The 20451-nt window shown below is 40.8% G+C and overlaps 1 protein-coding gene across 3 annotated transcripts in view; it reads right to left on the bottom strand.

Moving 5' to 3' along the window:
- The window catches only part of RELN (reelin), a 1162997-nt gene that overhangs the window by 419059 nt on the left and 723487 nt on the right, over positions 1–20451 (bottom strand). For all 3 annotated transcript variants that reach the window (XM_073573631.1, XM_073573629.1, XM_073573630.1), the window contains exons 12-14: positions 8304–8455; positions 1121–1233; positions 414–622 (exon numbers count right to left, since the gene is read on the bottom strand). In XM_073573631.1, the coding sequence (XP_073429732.1) occupies positions 414–622; positions 1121–1233; positions 8304–8455 (474 nt within the window). The remainder of the gene's footprint in view (positions 1–413; positions 623–1120; positions 1234–8303; positions 8456–20451) is intronic.

Here is a 20451-nt window from a genome sequence, read left to right as displayed (position 1 = left end):
GTGTGCGCAGTTCATATTTTGTGGCCTTTCCTTGACTCACTGATCATGTGAAGAAGACACGTGCTCGTTTTGTACCAGTATAGACATCAGAATTGTGTTTTCTGTAGCGATATGTAACTTTGTGTTCATCACAAGACAAGGACAAATTTACTGTGTATTTCCTGAAAGTAATGAATAATCGTAAGTAAAGACTGAAAAACTTAAAGAATTGATAAACCTTGCCTAGATGACCAGCAACTGCCTCTTTGTAATAGAGGGAATTTTAAGTAACCAGTAAATTCCAAATTTGAGACAACGCCTTTCAATAAACAGGAATCAAGCTAGTCCATCAGGAGTATTCATTCACACAAGGTTCGCAAAAAGAAGGTTTTTGATTTCTCAAAGGCATTCTACTTTTTTGTTGGCTGATTTACCTGTTTCCGGGCTGATGTGATCCACAACCAAGATTTATAGAGAACTGTATCATGTGGGATTCAGTAGTAGGCAAAACAGGAAGCACGTGGAAAAAGTCCACAGCCCAAACATTTAAGTTGTCTCCTCGGTGACTGATTTGCTTTAGGCAAAATTTAGTGGCCGGAGTCTGCAGTTCGGGGCTAATAATTGATGAAACTAAAGAAGGCACCTTAAAAAAAATAAATAATTTTAAATGTTATTCATAGTATGTGACACCAAAAATTAAACTAATGTTGACTTGTCAAAAGCTAAAAATGGTTACTGGTTAAGAATTATGTCTTACAGACTCTGCTGATATAATAAGAAAGCAGTGTACTTTCTCAGCAAAGCTTCTCTTCTAGTCTTCAGCCTGACATACATATTAAATTACTCTTGGCTGAACGATGCTTGTATGGCCCACAGACATCTCAGCCAGCTCTCTCAAGCACAGAAGCATTCATTTACCTGAGTGCTCTTCTGTTTTCTATGAGATAGCCATCGCTGGTAGAACAAAGTGATCAGAAGTCCGAAATTGAACATGACCGTTCTACAACTTCCCAGTCATTTAGATGTCTGGTGCCCCATACATATTTGAGCGTCAGCCAAATCCGTTGTTATCAGCTGATGCACCGAGATTAGTCTAATGTGTATGTAGGGCTTTACTTAAATGGTCCTGTTGCAGATTTACCTTATAGGAGGAATAGGAGAGTGTATCCATTACAATATGTTCTTTTCTACCATCAACCTGTGCATATAGGACAACATCATTTTCATGGGATTCTCCTGGGTTGCAGAGTCCACCTAAATATGATCATACATAAATTTTAAAAAAATTGTATAACTGAAAAAAATGTATCACCAGAAAAACCATTAAAAGTGAAAAGTAATTGAGAGTATTTGCATAAGTTTTGTCAGTAATGCATGCATTTAACTGTCATACATTTTGAGTAAATTTTTACAACAAAATTTACAAAACCATTTTTTTTAGGGACCACATCATATTTAAAATCATTTTGAGGGGTGTACATAACAGAAAATACACAAAAGTGACACCATTCTAAAGACTGAACCCCTCAGGGTGCTCAAAACCACATTCAAGAAGTTTAAAAACCCTTTACGTGCTTCACAGGAACTGAAGCAATGTGGAAGGAAAAAATTAACATTTAACTTTTTTTGCAAAAAATTTACTTCAGAACCAATTTTTTTTATTTTCACAAGTGTTAAAACAGAAAATGAACCACAAAATTTGTTGTACAATTTCTCCTGAATACACCGATACCCCATATGTGGGGGTAAACCACTTTTTGGCACACGGCAGAGCTCGCAAGGGAAGGAGCGCCGTTTGACTTTTTCAATGCAGAATTGGCTGGAATTGAGATCGGACGCCATGTTGCGTTTGGAGAGCCCCTGATGTGCTTAAACAGTGGAAACCCCCCACAAGTGATTCCATTTTGGAAACTAGACCCCTTAAGGAACTTATCTAGATATGTGGTGAGCACCTTGAACCTCCAAGTGCTCCACAGAAGTTTATAACGTAGAGCCGTGAAAATAAAAAATCATTTTTTTCCACAAAAATGATCTTTTCGCCCCCAAATTTTTATTTTTACAAGGGTATCAGGAGAAATTAGACCCCCAAAGTTGTTGTGCAATTTTTCCTGAGTACACCCATACCCCATATGTGCGGGTATACCACTGTTTGGGAGCACGGCAGAGCCCAGAAGGGAAGGACACCGTTTGACTTTTTCAATGCAGAATTGGCTGGAATTGAGATTGGACACCAAGTCGCGTTTGGAGAGCCCCTAGTGTGCCTAAACAGTGAAAAAAACCCACAAGTGACACCATTTTGGAAACGAGACCCTATGAGGAACTTGAAAGCCATTGAATCACAGGGAGTATAGAGTTCAATATCATAAAATAAATAATTTATTAACATATATGCCAAATATAGATAGTACATACAATGTTACAACAGGATCAGGTAAGGAAAGCTAGGTCACTGATTACATATCTATACACATATTTTGTGTTGACATGTCCAGAACGACCCGACCAATAAAACTGTCCGAATAGTAAACCCCTTTAAGTGAATACCGTGGAAATAACAAACAAACAAGCGAACATAAAAAATGGTATCTATGACAACGTCATATTGTCCCGCAAAAAAACAAGCTGCCATACTGCTCCGTAAGCAGAAAAAAAAAAAAGTTATAGCTCTCAGAATAAAGCAATGCAGAAAGAATTCTTTTTCTATAAAAGTCTTTATAGTGTAAAAGCACCAAAACATAAAGTAATAATAAATGTTGTATCGCTTTAATCGTACTGACCCACAGAAAAAAACTGTCTTATCAATTTTATCACTGAACGGCATAAAAACCTTTCCCAAAAAACAATTCTTGAATTTCTGGCTTTGTTCATTCTGCCTCCCAATAGAAAGTGATCAAAAAAGGTCATTTGTGCGAAAATGGTACTAATAAAAAGATCAATTTGTCCCGCAAAAACAAGAACTTATATGCTCCTGTCAGACAAAATATGGAAAAATAAGATGGTCATGCACTTTTTGCAATAAAAAAGCATCTTTTAGTGTGTGACAGCAGCCAAATATGAAAACCTGATATAAATCAGGTATCGCTGTAATCGCACCTATCTGAAGAATAAAGTTGTCTAATCACTTATACTGCAAGAGGAACAGTGTAAAAAATAAAGAAAACCAATTCTTCATATGCTGTTGATTTCATCATTCTATATCCCAAAGATCGCAGTTAGGCTTGGCACACATTTATCCTGCGCTCTACACTGGGCGATTACACTGGGGTTTTCTGTGTAAATCTCTGAAATACTTGATTTAGACTAATCCCCAGACAGAAGATTCCCTATAATGAGTCAGATGGAGGCATTGTGGATGCCATCTGACCTTTGATCCAGCGGTGTCGCTCTTTATAGGTGTTTATAAATGCGTGGTCTGCCACAGTTTTGTGCACTTCTGAAAAGAAGGACAAGGCTGAACAGATGCCAGATGGAGTCCAGAGTAACTGTCCTGTCTCATTATAGTAAGTGGCTCCCTCAGGGGTTTCATATGAATCAGGTCACTCTGAGATTTAGATGAAAACCCAAACATACACTAATGTTCAAAAATCTGGGGTCACCCAGACAATTTTGTGTTTTCTATGAAAACTCATACTTTTATTAATCAAATGAGTTGACAAATGAATTTAAAATCTAGTCCATACATTGACAAGGCTCGAAAAAAAGATTTTTATTTGAAATAATAATTTTCTCCTTCAAACTTTGCTTTCGTCAAAGAATGCTCCCTTTGAAACAATTACAGTATTGCAGACGTTTGGCATTTTAGCAGTTAATTTGCTGAGGTAATCTGGATAAATTTCACCCCATGCTTCCAGAAGCCCCTCCCACAAGTTGGTTTGGCTTGATGGGCACTTTTTGCATACCATACGGTCAAGCTGCTCCCACAACAGCTCAATGGGATTGAGATCTGGTGACTGCGCTGGCCACTCCATTACAGATAGAATACCAGCTGCCTGCTTCTTCCCTAAATAGTTCTTGCATAATTTGGAGGTGTGCTTTGGGTAATTGTCCTGTTGCAGGATGAAGTTGGCTCCAAATCAAGCCCTGTCCAAATGGAGTGATAGCCTTCCTTATTCAAAATCCCTTTTACCTTGTACAAATCTCCCACTTTACCAGCACCAAAGCAACTTCAGACCATCATATTACCTCCACCATGCTTGACAGATGGCGTCAGGCACTCTTCCAGCATCTTTTCAGTTGTTCTGCGCCTTACAATTGTTCTTCTGTGTGATCCAAACACCTCAAACTTGGATTCGTCTGTGCATAGCACTTTTTTCCAATCTACCTCTGTCCAATGTCTGTGTTCTTTTGCCCATATTAATCTTTTCCTTTTATTAGCCAGTCTCATATATGGCTTTTTCTTTGCCACTCTGCCCTGAAGACCAGCATCCCAGAGTCGCCTCTTCACTGTAGACATTAACACTGGCATTTTGCATGTACTATTTAATGAAGCTGCCAGTTGAGGACCTGTGATTAGTCGATTTCTCAAACTGCAGAATCTAATGTACTTGTCTTGTTGCTTGTATGCAGCTGGGCCTCTCATTTCTCGTTCTACTTTGGTTAGAGCCTGTTTGTGCTCTCCTCTGAAGGGAGTAGCAAACACCATTGTAGGAAATCGTCAGTTTCTTGGCAATTTCTCGCATGGAGTAGCCTTAATTTCTAAGAACAAGAATAGACTGTCGAGTTTCCCATGAAATTTCTTTTTTTCTGGCCATTTTGAGAGTTTAATAGAACCAACAAATGTAATGCTCAAAATTCTCAACTAGCTCAAAGGAAGGTCAGGTTTATAGCTTCTCTAATCAGCCAATCTGTTTTCAGCTGTGCTAACATACTTGCACAAGAGTTTTCAAGGGTATTCTAAACATCCATTAGCCTTCTTACAAAGTTAGCAAACACAAAGAACCATAAGAACACTGGAGTGATGGTTGTTGGAAATTGGCCTCTATACACTTATGAACATATTGCATTACAAACCAGACATTTGGAGCTAGAATAGTCATTTGCCACATTAACAATGTATAGATTGTATTTCTGAATCATTTAATGTTAACTTCATTGGAAAAACTGTACTTTTCTTTCAAAAATAAGGAAATTTCTAAGTGACCCTAAACTTTTGAAGAGTCCTGTCGTTCACTCAAACAGTAGTTTTCCCCCACATATGGGATATCTGTGTACCCAGGATTAATTACACAACAAATTTCAGGGTCCATTTTCTCCTGTTTCCCTCCTGAAAGTAAAAAATTTGGAGCTAAAAGAACATTTTTGTGGAAAAATGTGATTTTTCTGTTGTGACGGCTCTACTTTATAATTTTCTGTGAAGCACCTGGAGGTTCAAGGTGCTCACCACACATCCAGATAAGTTTCCTGAGGGGTCTAGTTTCCAAAATGGTGTCACTGTTGGGGGATTTCCACTGTTTAGGCACATCAGCGGCTCTCCAAATGCAACATGGCGTCCACTAATGATTCAAGCAAATTTTGCAATCAAAAAGTCAAATGGTGCTCCTTACATTCCGAGCCCTGCCATGCACCCAGGAGCACAAAAAAGTAATTTTCGCCCATGGGATATCATCATGCTCAGTGTTAATTTTTTCATTCCATGTTGCTTCACTTCCTGTGAAGCACTTGAAGGGTTAATAAACTTCTTGAATGTCGTTTTGAGCACCTTCAGGGGTGCAGCTTTTAGAATGTTGTCACTTTTGGGTATTTTCTGTCATATAGACCCCTCAAAGTCACTTCAAATGTGATGTGGTCCCTAAAAAATGGTTTTGTAAATTTTGTTGTAACAATGAGAAATCGCTCCTTAACTTTTAACACTTCTAACTAAAAATATGATGTTTCAAAAATTGTGCTGATGTAAAGTAGACATGTGGGGAATGTTATTAATTAGCTATTTTGTGTGACATAACTCTCTAATTTAAGGGCATAGACATTAAAAGTTTGAAAATTGCTACATTTTCAACATTTTTGTCAAATTTCCAATATTTTCACAAATAAACACAAGTCATAGCAAAGAAATTTTATCACTATCGTGAAGTACAGTATGTCATGAAAAAGACAATCTTAGAACCAGTGGGATACGTTGAAGCGTTCAAGAGTTATTAACACATAAAGTGACACTGGTCAGAATTGTAAAATTTGGCCTGGTCATGAAGGTGAAAGCAGGCTGGAGGACGAAGAGGTTAATCTAATACAGGAAAAATAAAACTTTGCACAGTGTTAGCCAGTAGATAGAAAAATATTACCATTTCAGAGTCCTCAGTGGTTGATTCCTTTTAATGGCTAACTGGAAAGAAAAAAACAAATCGCAAGCTTTCGAGACTACTCAGGTCTCTTCCTCAGGCATAGTGTTACACAAAATCTGAAGAGTCACATTTTTATATATGCATATATATACATTTCAAAGAAAAAAATACTGGCACAATGCATGCCTCTGTAACCTGCACATCATGTATTAGCCCTAATCCCAAGGAATAGAATAAACGACTCTTTTATATTAATTTGAACTGGTGAGTCATGCATCTTTTTTTTCCTCAATATTGCATATATATATATATATAATATATATACACTCACTGGCCACTTTATTAGGTACACCTGTCCAACTGTGTGGTAAGACTTAATTTCTAATCAGCCAATCACATGGCGGCAACTCAGTGCATTTAGGCATGTAGACATGGTCAAGACAATCTCCTGCAGTTCAAACCGAGCATCAGTATGGGGAAGAAAGGTGATTTGAGTGCCTTTGAACGTGGCATGATTGTTGGTGCCAGAAGGGCTGGTCTGAGTATTTCAGAAACTGCTGATCTACTGGGATTTTCACGCACAACCATCTCTAGGGTTTACAGAGAATGGTCCGAAAAAGAAAAAAAATCCAGTGAGCGGCAGTTCTGTGGCCGGAAATGCCTTGTTGATGCCAGAGGTCAGAGGAGAATGGGCATACTGGTTCGAGCTGATAGAAAGGCAACAGTGACTCAAATTGCCACCCGTTACAACCAAGGTAGGCAGAAGAGCATCTCTGAACGCACAGTGCGTCGAACTTTGAGGCAGATGGGCTACAGCAGCAGAAGACCACACTGGGTACCACTCCTCTCAGCTAAGAACAGGCATCTGATGGCTACTTTCAGCAGGATAATGCGCCATGTCATAAAGCTCGAATCATCTCAGATTGGTTTCTTGAACATGACAATGAGTTCACTGTACTCAAATGGCCTCCTCAGTCACCAGATCTCAATCCAATAGAGCATCTTTGGGATGTGGTGGAACGGGAGATTCGCATCAGGGATGTGCAGCCGACAAATCTGCGCCAACTGTGTGATGCCATCATGTCAATATGGTCCAAAATCTCTGAGGAATGCTTCCAGCACCTTGTTGAATCTCTGCCACGAAGAATTGAGGCAGTTCTGAAGGCAAAAGGGGGTCCAACCCGTTACTAGCATGGTGTAACTAATAAAGTGGGGCCAGTGAGTGTGTGTGTATATATATATATATATATGTATATACATATACACACACACACAAACAAACAAACAAACAAACAAACAAACAAACAAACACAAACAAACACAACAGGACAGTGCACTCTTCAGATTTTCTGTTATACTGAGCCTGATGAGTGGTCTCGGAAGCTTGCTATTTGTTGCCATGCCTTCAGTTAGCCACTAAAAGGTATCAACCACTGAGGAATCTCAAATTTTAATATTAATCTAAGATAGATACATAAAATAGGTGATATACAAAACCCTGTCATGGGCAGCCCATTCTTCAGTCCTGAACCCATTGAAAACCTCTGGAATGTAATCAAGAGGATGATGGATAGTCACAAGCCATCAAACAAAGAACTACTTAAATTTTTGCACCAGAAGCAGTGTCAAAGACTGGTGGAAAGCATGCCAACACGCAAGAAAGCCATTTTTAAAAATCATGGTTATTCCACAAAATATTGATTTATGAACTCTTACGGAGTTAAAACAAAAGTATTGTTGTTTCTAAATGATTATGAACTTGTTTTCTTTGCATTATTTGAGGTCTGAAAGCACTGGTTTTGCTTTTTGTTTTTTTTTATTTTGACCATTTTTCTTTGTTAGAAAAAATACAAAATGTATTGCTTGGAAATTTGGAGACATGTTGTCAGAAGTTTATAGACTAAAAGAACAATTTACATTTTACTCAAAAATATATCTATAAAGAAAAAAATCAGACAAACTGAACATTTGAAAGTGGTCTCTTAATTTTTGCCAGAGCTGTATAAGAACATGGTGACAAATTAAAAGTGTGTTTTGTTAACTTACCCATACTGAAATAAAATCGTAGGTTTCCAAATCCAGTAGTATCCATATAAGGGGTGCATAATTTTCTTTCTCCATCTTTCATAAATACAAGAGAAGAGCCTGATTCTATTGTTCCACATTCAGTACCAATGACAGCCCCGGAAATTTCCCACCTAGTAGCAGAAAAACAGTAGGGTGTAAATCTGCAGCATACATATTTATAGCAGTTATTTACACAACTATATTCACATAATAATGAGCACTAAAGCCCCCGTTACACACTGCGATATCGCTAGCAATATCGCTGTAAAGTCACCGATTTTGTGACGTTGCAGCGATATTGCTAGCGATATCGCTGCATGTGATACTTACCTCCGACCCGCTCCCCTGCTGGTTATCGCTGATCGCGCGAGAAGCTCCTGGACCATTCCTCGTCTGTCACTTCCTGCTGGGCTTCCTGTGGCGCCGACGAGTGACGTGTGGAGCCGGGCGGGAGGACGCAGGATCGCCGCGTCTGACAGGTAAGTAGCGACCCCCCAACCTCTGCAATGTCGCTGGTGAGATCTGCCTGTGTGGCAGCTCACTAGCGACCACCTAGCGATGCACCAGCGATCCTGACCGCGTCATATCGCTGTTCGGGATCGCTGGTGCATCGCTAGGTGTAACGGTACCCTAACAGTTACATAGTAGTTAAGGGTAAAAAATATAGGTCTATTTAGTTTAATCTATAATCCTAATGTGTTGATTCTGAGGGAGGCAAAACCACCATCAGGCAAATGCTAATTGCCCTATATTAGGGAAAAAAATCCTTTCTGACTCCATACAGCATATGGTAATCAGATTGATTCATTAATGTCTCATTACAGAAATCTAGAACCCATATCCTACAATATTAAGTTTTTCAAAAACAAAATTGAACATTGCTATTTGATCAATTTTTCAATAATGGCACCACATTTGCCATGTAGAAGTCAAATGGAACAAACATTTTCATTATGGAATCCTTTAGGGAGTTGTGTAGTACTTTAATATTGATAGCCTATTCTTAGGATAAATCATCAACACCAGATTGGTGGGAGTGTGATACACAGCACTCAAGACGATCAGCTGTTCCTAGTGCTGAAGGTGCTTATTTGCGGAGTGACATAACACAGCTCCGTCAATTGCATAGTGTCACAGGCAGGTACAGCTAATCCATGTCCATTCTTTTGAATAGGTGCGGATGTTTAGTACCTTGCCTCTTTACAGTTTGAAAACTATTTTAAAATTCAGTGTGTGGAAAATGATAATTTCCCCTTGGAAGTCATCTGGATGGGGTCGGTCATGTGAATACTCAGTCACACAGCCTGAGCTCTTAATCACACCCATTGTGACTTGATTGGCATCCCACAGTGCTCTGTTGAGTTTTGCTTGAGGAGCATGTGCATCTGGTGTATGTACATTTTGCTTCCCTGCACATGCCCAGCAAGCAAAACTCAACAAAGCATTGACACTGTGGGTGATTAATCAAGATTCATGATCATGATCACTTTTCAGACAGCATGAGGATTCACACAAACAGTTCTACCAGATAACTACTCTGGGCTAATTAACATATCGCACTCATGAAATTATAAGCAATCTTTAGATTGTGTATTTTGAGAAAGCTGATATAGGTGCATGTCTGTAAAGCAGTGAAGTAATAAACAACAAGGTGGTGATGGTTTAAAGCGGGCATCAAATTTACATGTTCTTCCTTTAACACACTTGCTAAAACAGCCAGTTTCTATTTTTGGACTTTATTATTTTCATCTTCTTATTCCAAGAGTTGTAACTTTTTTTATGTTTACATCGACATAGCCAAAAAGGGCTTACTTTTTGTGGGATCGGATGAAGTTTTGATTGATACCATTCATTTTACCATTCAATATACTTGGAACAGTGAAGTCATCTCACTGCAAACATACTAGAATGCAACCTTACATGGATACACTACAGGATTAAAGGTACTGTCACACATAGCGATGCACCAGCGATCCCGACCAGCGATATGACCCAGTCAGGATCGCTGGTGCATCGCTAAGTGGTCGCTAGTGAGCTGCCACACAGGCAGATCTCACCAGCGACATAGCAGCGGGCGGGGGTCGCTACTTACCTGTCAGATGCGGCGATCCTGACGTCCTCCCGCCCGCATCCACGCGTCGCTCGTCGGCGCCACAGGAAGCCCAGCAGGAAGCTGACAACGAGAAACGGCCCAGGCCGTTCTTGCGCGATCAGCGATAACCAGCGGGGGAGCCGGTCGGAGGTAAGTATCAGACATAGTGATATCGCTAGCAATATCGCTATAACGTCACAAAACCAGTGACGTTATAGCGATATTGCTAGCGATATCGCTTAGTGTGACAGGCCCTTAACAGATTCGACAATGCAGAAAAAATAAAAGATCAAGCAATAAAGGAGTTTCCAAAAGAGCAATACTTTTATTCCATGTTGCCGTAGAAATGTAACAATAGTACAGGAGCCGCTGATCATTTCAACATGTTTCAGTAATAAAACCATAGCTGTGGCTGAGAGATTCAATGTACTGTAACATGTGGAAAAAACTGGTGACATTATTAAAAAAAAAATGCAATTTCTGCATTGTTTTCAGGGTTTTGTTTTTATGGTGTATATTGGACCTGGCAACATGACTCTTAAGGTCAGCACAATTAATACACTGTGTGCAGAATTATTAGGCAAGTTGTATTTGAGAGGATTCTTTTTATTATTGAACAACTATGTTCTCAATCAACTCAAAAGGCCCATGAATATCAAAGCGTAATATTTTTGGAAGTTGGAGTGGGTTTTTTTTTAGATTTGGCTATCTTAGGAGGATATCTGTTTTTTACAGGTAACTATTACTGTGCAGAATTATTAGGCAACTTAATAAAAACCAAATATATACTCATCTCACTTGTTTATTTTCACCAGGTAAACCAATATAACAACACATAATTTAGAAATAAACATTTCTAACATTCAAAAACAAAAAAAAATCAGTGACCAATATAGCCACCTTTCTTTACGATGACACTCAAAAGCCTTCCATCCTTCTGTCAGTTGCTTGATCTGTTTACGATCAATATTGCATGCAGCAGCCACCACAGCCTCCCAGACACTGTTCTGAGAAGTGTACTGTTTTCCCTCCCTGTAGATCTCAAATTTTATGAGGGACCACAGGTTCTCTATGGGGTTCAGATCAGGTGAACAAGGGGGCCATGTCATTATTTTTTCTTCTTTTAGACCTTTACTGGCCAGCCATGCTGTGGAGTATTTGGATGCATGTGATGGAGCATTGTCCTGCATAAAAATCATGTTTTTCTTGAATGATACCGACTTCTTCCTGTACCACTGCTTGAAGAAGGTGTCTTCCAGAAACTGGCAGTAGGTTTGGGAGTTGAGCTTCACTCCATCCTCAACCCGAAAAGGTCCCACAAGTTCATCTTTGATTATACCAGCCCATACCAGTACCCCACCTCCACCTTGCTGGCATCTGAGTCGGAGTGGAGCTCTCTGCCCTTTACTGATCCAGCCTCGGGCCCATCTATCTGGCCCATCAAGAGTCACTCTCATTTCATCAGTCCATAAAACCTTAGAAAAATCAGTCTTAAGATATTTCTTGGCCCAGTCTTGATGTTTTATCTTATGTTTCTTGTTCAAAGGTGGTCATTTTTCAGCCTTCCTTACCTTGGCCATGTCCCTGAGTGTGGCACACCTTGTGCTTTTTGATACTCCAGTTTCGTTGCAGCTCTGAAATATGGCACAACTGGTGGCAAATGGCATCTTGGCAACTTGACGCTTGATTTTCCTCAATTCATGGGCAGTTATTTTGCGCCTTTTTTTATCAACACGCTTCTTGCGACCCTGTTGGCTATTTGCCATGAAACGCTTGATTGTTTGGTGATCACGCATCAAAAGTTTGGCAATTTCAAGACTGCTGCATCCCTCTGCAAGACATCTCACAATTTTTGACTTTTCAGAGTCCGTCAAATCTTTCTTCTGACCCATTTTGGAAAAGGAAAGGAAGTTGCCTAATAATTAAGCACACATTATATAGGGTGTTGATGTCATTAGACCACACCCCTCCTCATTACAGAGATGCAAATCACCTGATTTACATGATTGGCAGTTGGCTTTCAAGCCTATACAGCTTGCAGTAGGACAACATGTGTAAAAAAGATTTAGTGATAAGCGGTCATAGAGGAGCGCTTAGGAAGTAACCCAGGGGCGGACAAAAATGTCAGGTCTCCACCGCAGCTCCAGCCGAAAACCTCCAATGGAGGATAGGAGCAATGAGAAAATGGAAACGGTCTTAGGAGCGCAGGAAAGAGACTCAGACAAGAGATGGGGTTAAACCACAACGCGTTTCGACGGAGGATCCGTCTTCCACCTGATGAAGACGGATCCTCCGTCGAAACGCGTTGTGGTTTAACCCCATCTCTTGTCTGAGTCTCTTTCCTGCGCTCCTAAGACCGTTTCCATTTTCTCACAACATGTGTAAAAAGGATGATGTGATCAAAATACTCATTTGCCTAATAATTCTGCACACAGTGTACATTAATTAATTAATGCTATACTTGTATAGTTTTATTTTTCAATTCATAGAGTGGAAAAACATACCAAAAATGTGTAAAAAAATAGCATTAAATAGTCATTTTCTAGACCTGTAATTCTTATGATTTTTTTTTCTTGTAGAGATTGCTGTGTGAGGGTTTTTTCCATGGTAAACTGACATTTTTAATTTTACCATATTGCGGTAGATATACACATTGCATTAACACTGGTGTTGCATTCCCTGATGATGCTGCTGAGGCAGTGAAACATGTTGGTGGGACATCTATAATGTTTGTTACTGTTTTAATGCACAGTTTGCTAATTAGCAATGTTGAGAAGTTAAGCCCCTGTCACACACAGTGATCTCACTAGCGAGATTGCTGCTGAGTCACAAGCTTTGTGACGCAACAGGGATCTCACCAGCGAGATCGCTGTGTGTGACACTTACCAGCGACCGGCCCCCCTGCCGGGTATCGCTGATCGTCCTGGAATGGCCAGGACTTTTTTTGATCGCTGGTCTTCCGCTGGCCAGAACGCATCACTGCGTGTGGCAGGTGGGAGACCAGTGATCAACGAGCTGGCGCTGGTAACTAAGGTACACATCGGGTCTCTAAGCGGCGCGCAGCGCTTAGAAATACGATGTGTACCTAAGTTACCAGCGCGCTGGTGCAGGGAGCTGGTAACCAAGGTACGCATCGGGTTTCTAAGTGCCGCGCACTGCTTAGAAACCCGATGTCTACCTTGGTTACCAGCTCCCTGCACCAGCGCGCTGGTAACTAAGGTACACAGTGGGTAACTAAGCGACATGCGTCGCTTGTTACCCGCGTGTCGCTGGTGCTGATCGCTGGTGAAGCTGTCTGTTTGGCAGCTCACCAGCGATCATGTAGCGACACACCAGCGATCCTGACAAGGTCATATCGTTGTCGGGATCGCTGGTGCGTCGCTATGTGTGAAGGGGCCCTTACCCTGTAGGCCTATCTCTATATCATAATTAAAGTATGTTTAGTACTGTTTAATTTATAGAGTCGTCAAATAATATTGATGACCATGGGCAATTTTTAATCTCTATTATTCTACTATGAATTTGATTACAGAAAGGAAACAGTAAGGTTTTAGAATTTCATATGAATAAGATTTAATTGGCTATTAGATTGAGATGAGGTTATTTAGATGATAAGTTGCCCTCTTAGGGTTTAATTTAATTAATTCCCCTCACAGTCCATGCTTTTTTCTCAGTGTACATAGTGAAGAAAGAATCCGGCACTTATCGAGTTGCAGAAAAATAATATCAGATCTATAAGCAAAGCAATCCACAAACAGTGACGTTTCAGTCGAAAGGACCTTTTTCAGACAGATTGCATATGGTACACCGCATGTAACAGTGCTGTGATGATAGTGATTCAGTGCACATAGGATTTGCGCAAATCCTATGGGCATTGAATCCCTATTCCCTACAGTGCTGTTACATGCAGTATTATAACATATGCAATCTGTCTGAAAAAGGTCTTTTCAACCGAATCGTCACTGTTTTTGGATTGCTTTGCTTATAGATCTGATATTATTCTTCTGCAACTCGACGAGTGCCGCATTCTTTCTCCACGAAGTATGTGGAGTGGTTTCTTTCCTGGCACCGTATTTTTATACAGAGTGACAAACATACTATCTTTTTTTGTCAGTGTAACTATGCAATTAGAGCAAGCACCAGTTGTTGCTATTAGGGGTGGATACCAATTGAGGAAAAGAGGTGGCATCTGCCAAGTATCGTGCAGGCTCAGCTCCGCACCCGCTCTATACACCTGCACTTGGCATGTGTCATGCGAGTGATATGTAGAGAATGGGTTAAACAAGATCTACAAGGTCTCCTAATATGCTCATTAGGTAAACATGTATCACTGGAATACAACTCTAGCAACAGTGTCATTTTTACCATATACTAATGAAAATATTTAATATTAATTAAAAACATGAGAGTGTTAATAAACTATGATCATGAGGAAATTATTTACTCATAATCTTTGTATTAGGCAGTTTTTTCCCCATCTTGTATTGTATAAACCAACATTGAAGAAGGCTCATTCAAGACACATTTTCCAGATACAAGTAAAATAAATCTGTCAGTAGGATTTATTTATTATTTATTTTACTCATTTGTATAGCTCCATAAATTCCACAGCGCTTTACAGACATTATGGGTACTGTCCCCAATGGGGCTCACAATCTAAGTCCCCTATCAGTATGTCTTTGGAATGTAGAATTAATCCTCTTAAAGTGTCCTTATGAGCATGTAGGTCATAGGAAGCTGAAAAGCTGAATAAAATGATACCTTGATATCGGTGATCTGATGCCTTATGCTAGAGAAATCCAAGTTTTTCCTATATGTAAGCGAGCTGTTCCAGGCTGTGGGCCGGACACTGATAAGCATTAAAATCTGTCTCCAGAGATTATTTTAAATAAAAGGGGGCATTACCAGTGTGATGTGTAATTGCTGCTATCTGCAGAGCTCTGTATAATTATAATTGACATGTCTGCAGGTTCCTCTCAGCTTCAGCTTCCATGTCAAAGGCAGACAGGGAAAAAAGCAGAGCTGTGAGAGCTGCAGCAAATCAGTTTGCAAGGAGACAAAGTTTAGTTCTACTGCTCGGTGTTAGTTACATGTCCCTTTCATTTAAAATAAGCTCTGGAGGCAGATCCTCACGCAAATCAGTCTCTGACCCATAGTTCTAAATAGTTCATCTAAATATAAGAAAAATGTTTATTTCTCAGGTATAAGACCTCAAATCTCAGATATCAAGGTATCATTTTATTCAGATTCCTATGACCTACATTTCCATATAGACAGCTTAGGAGGGCTGATTCTATTTACAGATTTCCTTTAAAGGGATATTCTCAAGTTTGAAAGTTATTGATAGGGCTTGTGGATCGCACCAAATATACATTCTACTGAAACTTCCCTCACTAAAGTCTCTAATGATCTACTAACAGCTAAATCAAATGGTCATTACTCCATGCTAATTCTCTTGGATCTCTCTGCAGCATTCGACACTGTGGATCATCAGCTCCTCCTCACTATGCTCCATTCCATTGACCTCAAGGACACCGTTCTCTCCTGGTTCTCCTCCTATCTCTCTGACCGCTCCTTTACTGTATCTTTTGCTGGCTCCTCCTCCTCTCATCTTCCCCTTACTCTTGGGGTTCCTCAAGGATCAGTACTAGGCCCCCTCCTCTTCTCTTTGTATACTGCCCCTATTGGTCAAACAATCAGTAGATTTGGTTTCCAGTACCATCTCTATGCTGACGACACCCAATTATACGCTTCTTCTCCTGACATCACGCCAGCCTTTCTAGAAAACACCGGCAATTGTCTAAACACTGTGTCTAACATCATGTCCTCACTATATCTGAAACTGAACCTGTCAAAGACTGAACTCCTTGTGTTTCCTCCCGCTACTAATGTACCTATACCCGACATTGCCATTTCTGTGTGTGGTTCTACTATTACTCCCCAGCAACATGCCCGCTGTCTTGGGGTCATACTTGACTCTGAGCTTTCCTTTGTCCCCCACATCTGATCACTGGCTCGCTCTTGTTATCTGCACCTCAAAAACATTTCTAGAATTCGACCTTTTCTTACTTTTGACTCTGCAAAAACTCTTACTGTTTCTCTTATTCATTCTCGTCTCGACTATTGTAACTGCCTTCTAATCGGTCTCCCTCTTACCAAACTCTCCCCCCTCCAATCTGTCTTGAATGCAGCTGCCAGGATCATATTCCTCGCCAATCGTTACACCGATGCCTCTACCTTGTGCCAGTCATTACACTGGCTACCCATCCACTCCAGAATCCAGTATAAACTTATTACCCTCACCCACAAAGCCCTCCATGGTTCAGCACCACCCCACATCTCCTCCCTTGTTTCAGTATACCATCCTACCCACGCCCTCCGTTCTGCTGATGACCTGAGGTTAGCATTCTCAATAATCAGAATCTCCCACTCCCGTCTTCAAGACTAAACACATGCTGCGCCAATTCTTTGGAAGGCACTTCCCAGGTGAATACAATTAGTCCCCAATCCCCACAATTTTAAGCGTGCCCTGAAAACACATTTATTCAGACTGGCCTATCACCTCAACATATTAACCTAATTTATCCCTGTGTGGCACAGCCAAAAGTTTTTTACCATAACCAGGTTCCCCGCATCATGTTCCCATATGCTTTATGCATCCATTAGCCCTCTGCATCCGTACTGTTACACACTTAACATTATGGCTGGTCCATACAATCAGGGCAACTGTTACCACCCACCTTTCGTGTCTCCCCTTTTTTCCTCATAGATTGTAAGCTTGCGAGCAGGGCCCTCATTCCTCTTGGTATCTGTTATGATCTATGTGATTATTGTTATGCTGTAATGTATATTGTCTGTACAAGTCCCCTCTGAAATGTAAAGTGCTGCGGAATATGTCAGCACTATAGAAATAAAATTTATTATTATTAATATAAATTATGAAAAGGTGCGATCACAACCGGGGGGGGTCCACCGTGCAGAGATGGCATACTGCTGCTATACAACAACGGACGGTGAGTAGTAAAGTGCTTGCTTGGCATTGGCGAGTAACCACTGAGCTGGTGTGATAGGAAACGGGCTCTGTTACTGCACAGAGTCCTCAGAAACCAAAGCCGAAGCCTGTTAAACCTCACAGGCTACGGCTAGAGGAGTGCTAGCGTGAGGTCACAGGACACTGCTTCTTAGACACGAGAAGCGTGCCCCTCTAGACCCACTAACGCCTGGAACTGCTACTGCAGAGCCAGGGAAAGTTCCCCCTGGAACGCTGTGCCCTGTTAAATGTCACAGGGTGCAGCAAGCATTAGCTTACCGCTCTGAGCGTGTACTGTGTCTGCACTTGCGATCGCCACTAACCAGCCTGAGCTTAGTGCTGGAAAGCACACTATCTGTGCACGGTGCCGTACAGATGGACGCTGCAACATATGCGGTACTGTGATGCCTGTGCTGACTGGCGCCCACTGGCGCTGACGGATGAGTGAGCTGAATGCACTGTGGCACTAGGCAGTGCAGTACTAAGTGCTGACTCTAACCTCTAAACCCTACTAACACGCGTATCAAAGGGAAGGGGTTTCATAATGAGTCATTCACCTGTCTCATACATCCATCATCACACACACCACTATAAACATAAGAACTAATGTCTATCATAGTGCATGGCGGGGCGGCCATGCGAACCTTGTATAGCAGCATCCTTCCGGGACCTTCCTGATCGTCCAATCCGAGCTGGAGAAGGACCTGAACTTTTGACATCCGATTTCCAATGAGATATCGTCCCACGGGCATGATCAGTGGACCAAAAGGAGGACTTAGTCCCTGGAGTCGTTTGCTGCTGACCAGCATGCGTTGCTATAGCTGGACCAGAGGTGGCGGCAGCAACCAAACCCACAATGCTGGTGTGAGCAGAGCGCCGGGATCGACGAGTCTGCTGAGCAGGCTCCACTGCGGCCGGAGAGGAATAGGAGACCGCCGAAGGCAAAGCTCGAGATTCCTGCTGTGCAGCGACAGGAACCCGACGCCTATCAGTTATTCCCTATAGTTGGTATAGGGTAAGACGTCTTTATCACCTGTGGTCTGACTGCTGGGCCCCCAAACAATTCTGAGAACTGTGGCTTTGAAGAGCCCCGGATGACTGGAGCGGAGCATGATCATGTGCACTGCAGCTCTATTCATTCTTAATGGGACTGCTGAAGATCAGTTCAGAATGAACCCTGGTTCTCAGGATCAGTGAAGGTCCCTTCAGTTGGATCTCCAGTTAATGGGTTGTTCCATATCCAAGGGATAACTTTCAAACTTGAGAATAGCCTTTTAACAAATATACATATGCTATTTCCTTGTAAATGGCAGGAGTGCTGTAAATTTATTGCCGCCTACTCTTCAGCTATTCTCAAATAATTTCTCTCTTGACATCTGACCTATAGTGACAGGTATTATTGTGGCTTTCAGTGAGCTTTCACATGTATATGCTACATTATTTTAGTCTGAGTAAATGACAAATAGCTCTACTATATAATTTGGAAGTCACTACTCTAAGTGGCATTTAAATCCCATTGAGGAAGAAAAGAAATGTCCACTAGGGAATGAAGTTCTTGAAGAATACTACAGTTGAAATGAATGCTTGATTTACTTGGCAGTCAATTAATTTTGCCACACTCTCTCTCTGGTTCACTGACTATAAATATGCTCCATTTACTCCAACTCAAGTAGATGTCTCTCCATTCACCCAAACACTAACCTAGCATTGCAATTTAGGACATGTGAGCAATGTCCAAAACAATGCATTCAGAAAAGAAGCAATCGATTAATTTATAAGTAATTCTCTTACATCCTTTATTTCCTGAAAAGCATTAGAAATCACAAACTCACATTTTGAAAGGTGCACACTTTGAACACAATTTTCTCCCAATAATAAGCGTATTGTATTGACAGCTTAATCTGTCAAAAGTATGGTATATGTACATTACCCTACAAGGAAATCTGTTAAACAAATTCAGCTATTTATAGCCTGAAAGACTTCCATTGTCCTTAGGCACTGAAATATCTGTTGAACTGTTCCCCAAACCAAATGCAGCATTCATCTGTGTAGAGTACTAACAATGGTTGCAAACATGTGCTTTATGCTTTGCAAGAAATATTGTTAGTAAACAAAATAAATAAATTAATTAATTAAAGGGAACCTATCAGCTCATTCTTTTTGCCAGAACCACAGCTTTTCCCCACCCTGCTCTATATGACAAACATGTCTCTCTTTATATACTAGCCTAGGGAAAGACCTGTCAGTCATAGGGAGTGGGGCAGAGAAAAGCAGCAGGGGAAATGCCTCAGACTAGTCATCTGGGACATATAGCCCCTGGCCAGCTTTTCAAATTACATTTTCTCTGAAATACAACAGTGTTAGGATTGATCATCAATTTTGGATAAGCATGACACTCCCACAGATCAGCTATTATCAGCTCCAGTGATGTCTGCTTGTAAACAACACACAGAATAAAACAGCACTGTTGAGTATTTCATTAACCCCCTAGTATATAATTAACTACTTGTATTTACTGTTATTAACCCCTTTCAGATGTACAGGAGCTTGACTTTACTCACAGACGAGCTCCTGCAGCAGACTGCTAAGATCAGTGCCAGTACCGATCTTGGAAGTTTAACCCTCTCAATGTCAACAGTGACTGTATGACAGTATTTATAAGGTTGTGAGAGGGAGGGGCTCCTTCTCTAACCCCATCGGATACCCAGTGACAGGGCTGCAGGGTGCCAATGGTTACTATGGTAACCCGAGGTCAAGCAGTGGGCTCCAAGTTTGCTAGAAATAGTGGCCCGATAGGCTTTGCCATTAGCAGACCATATGTCAGTGTGAAATAGTATTTAGTTTCCATAGTGGGACTAAGTAAAGATAGTAAAAAAAAAGTTCAATATTATGTATGAAGAAGTAAAAAAAATCACATAAAAATGTTTTGTCATTAAAAATGAAGTATTTATATAAAAACAAAAAAATAACACATAATTGTTATCTCTGCGTCTAGAACAATTAAA

The sequence above is a fragment of the Dendrobates tinctorius genome, unplaced genomic scaffold, assembly GCF_039654945.1.
Source record: "Dendrobates tinctorius isolate UK_male_01 unplaced genomic scaffold, ASM3965494v1 ptg000035l, whole genome shotgun sequence".
NCBI lineage: Eukaryota > Metazoa > Chordata > Amphibia > Anura > Dendrobatidae > Dendrobates > Dendrobates tinctorius.
The sequence above is the reverse complement of the archived record's forward strand: the minus strand, read 5'-3'. Positions and strand labels throughout refer to the sequence as shown.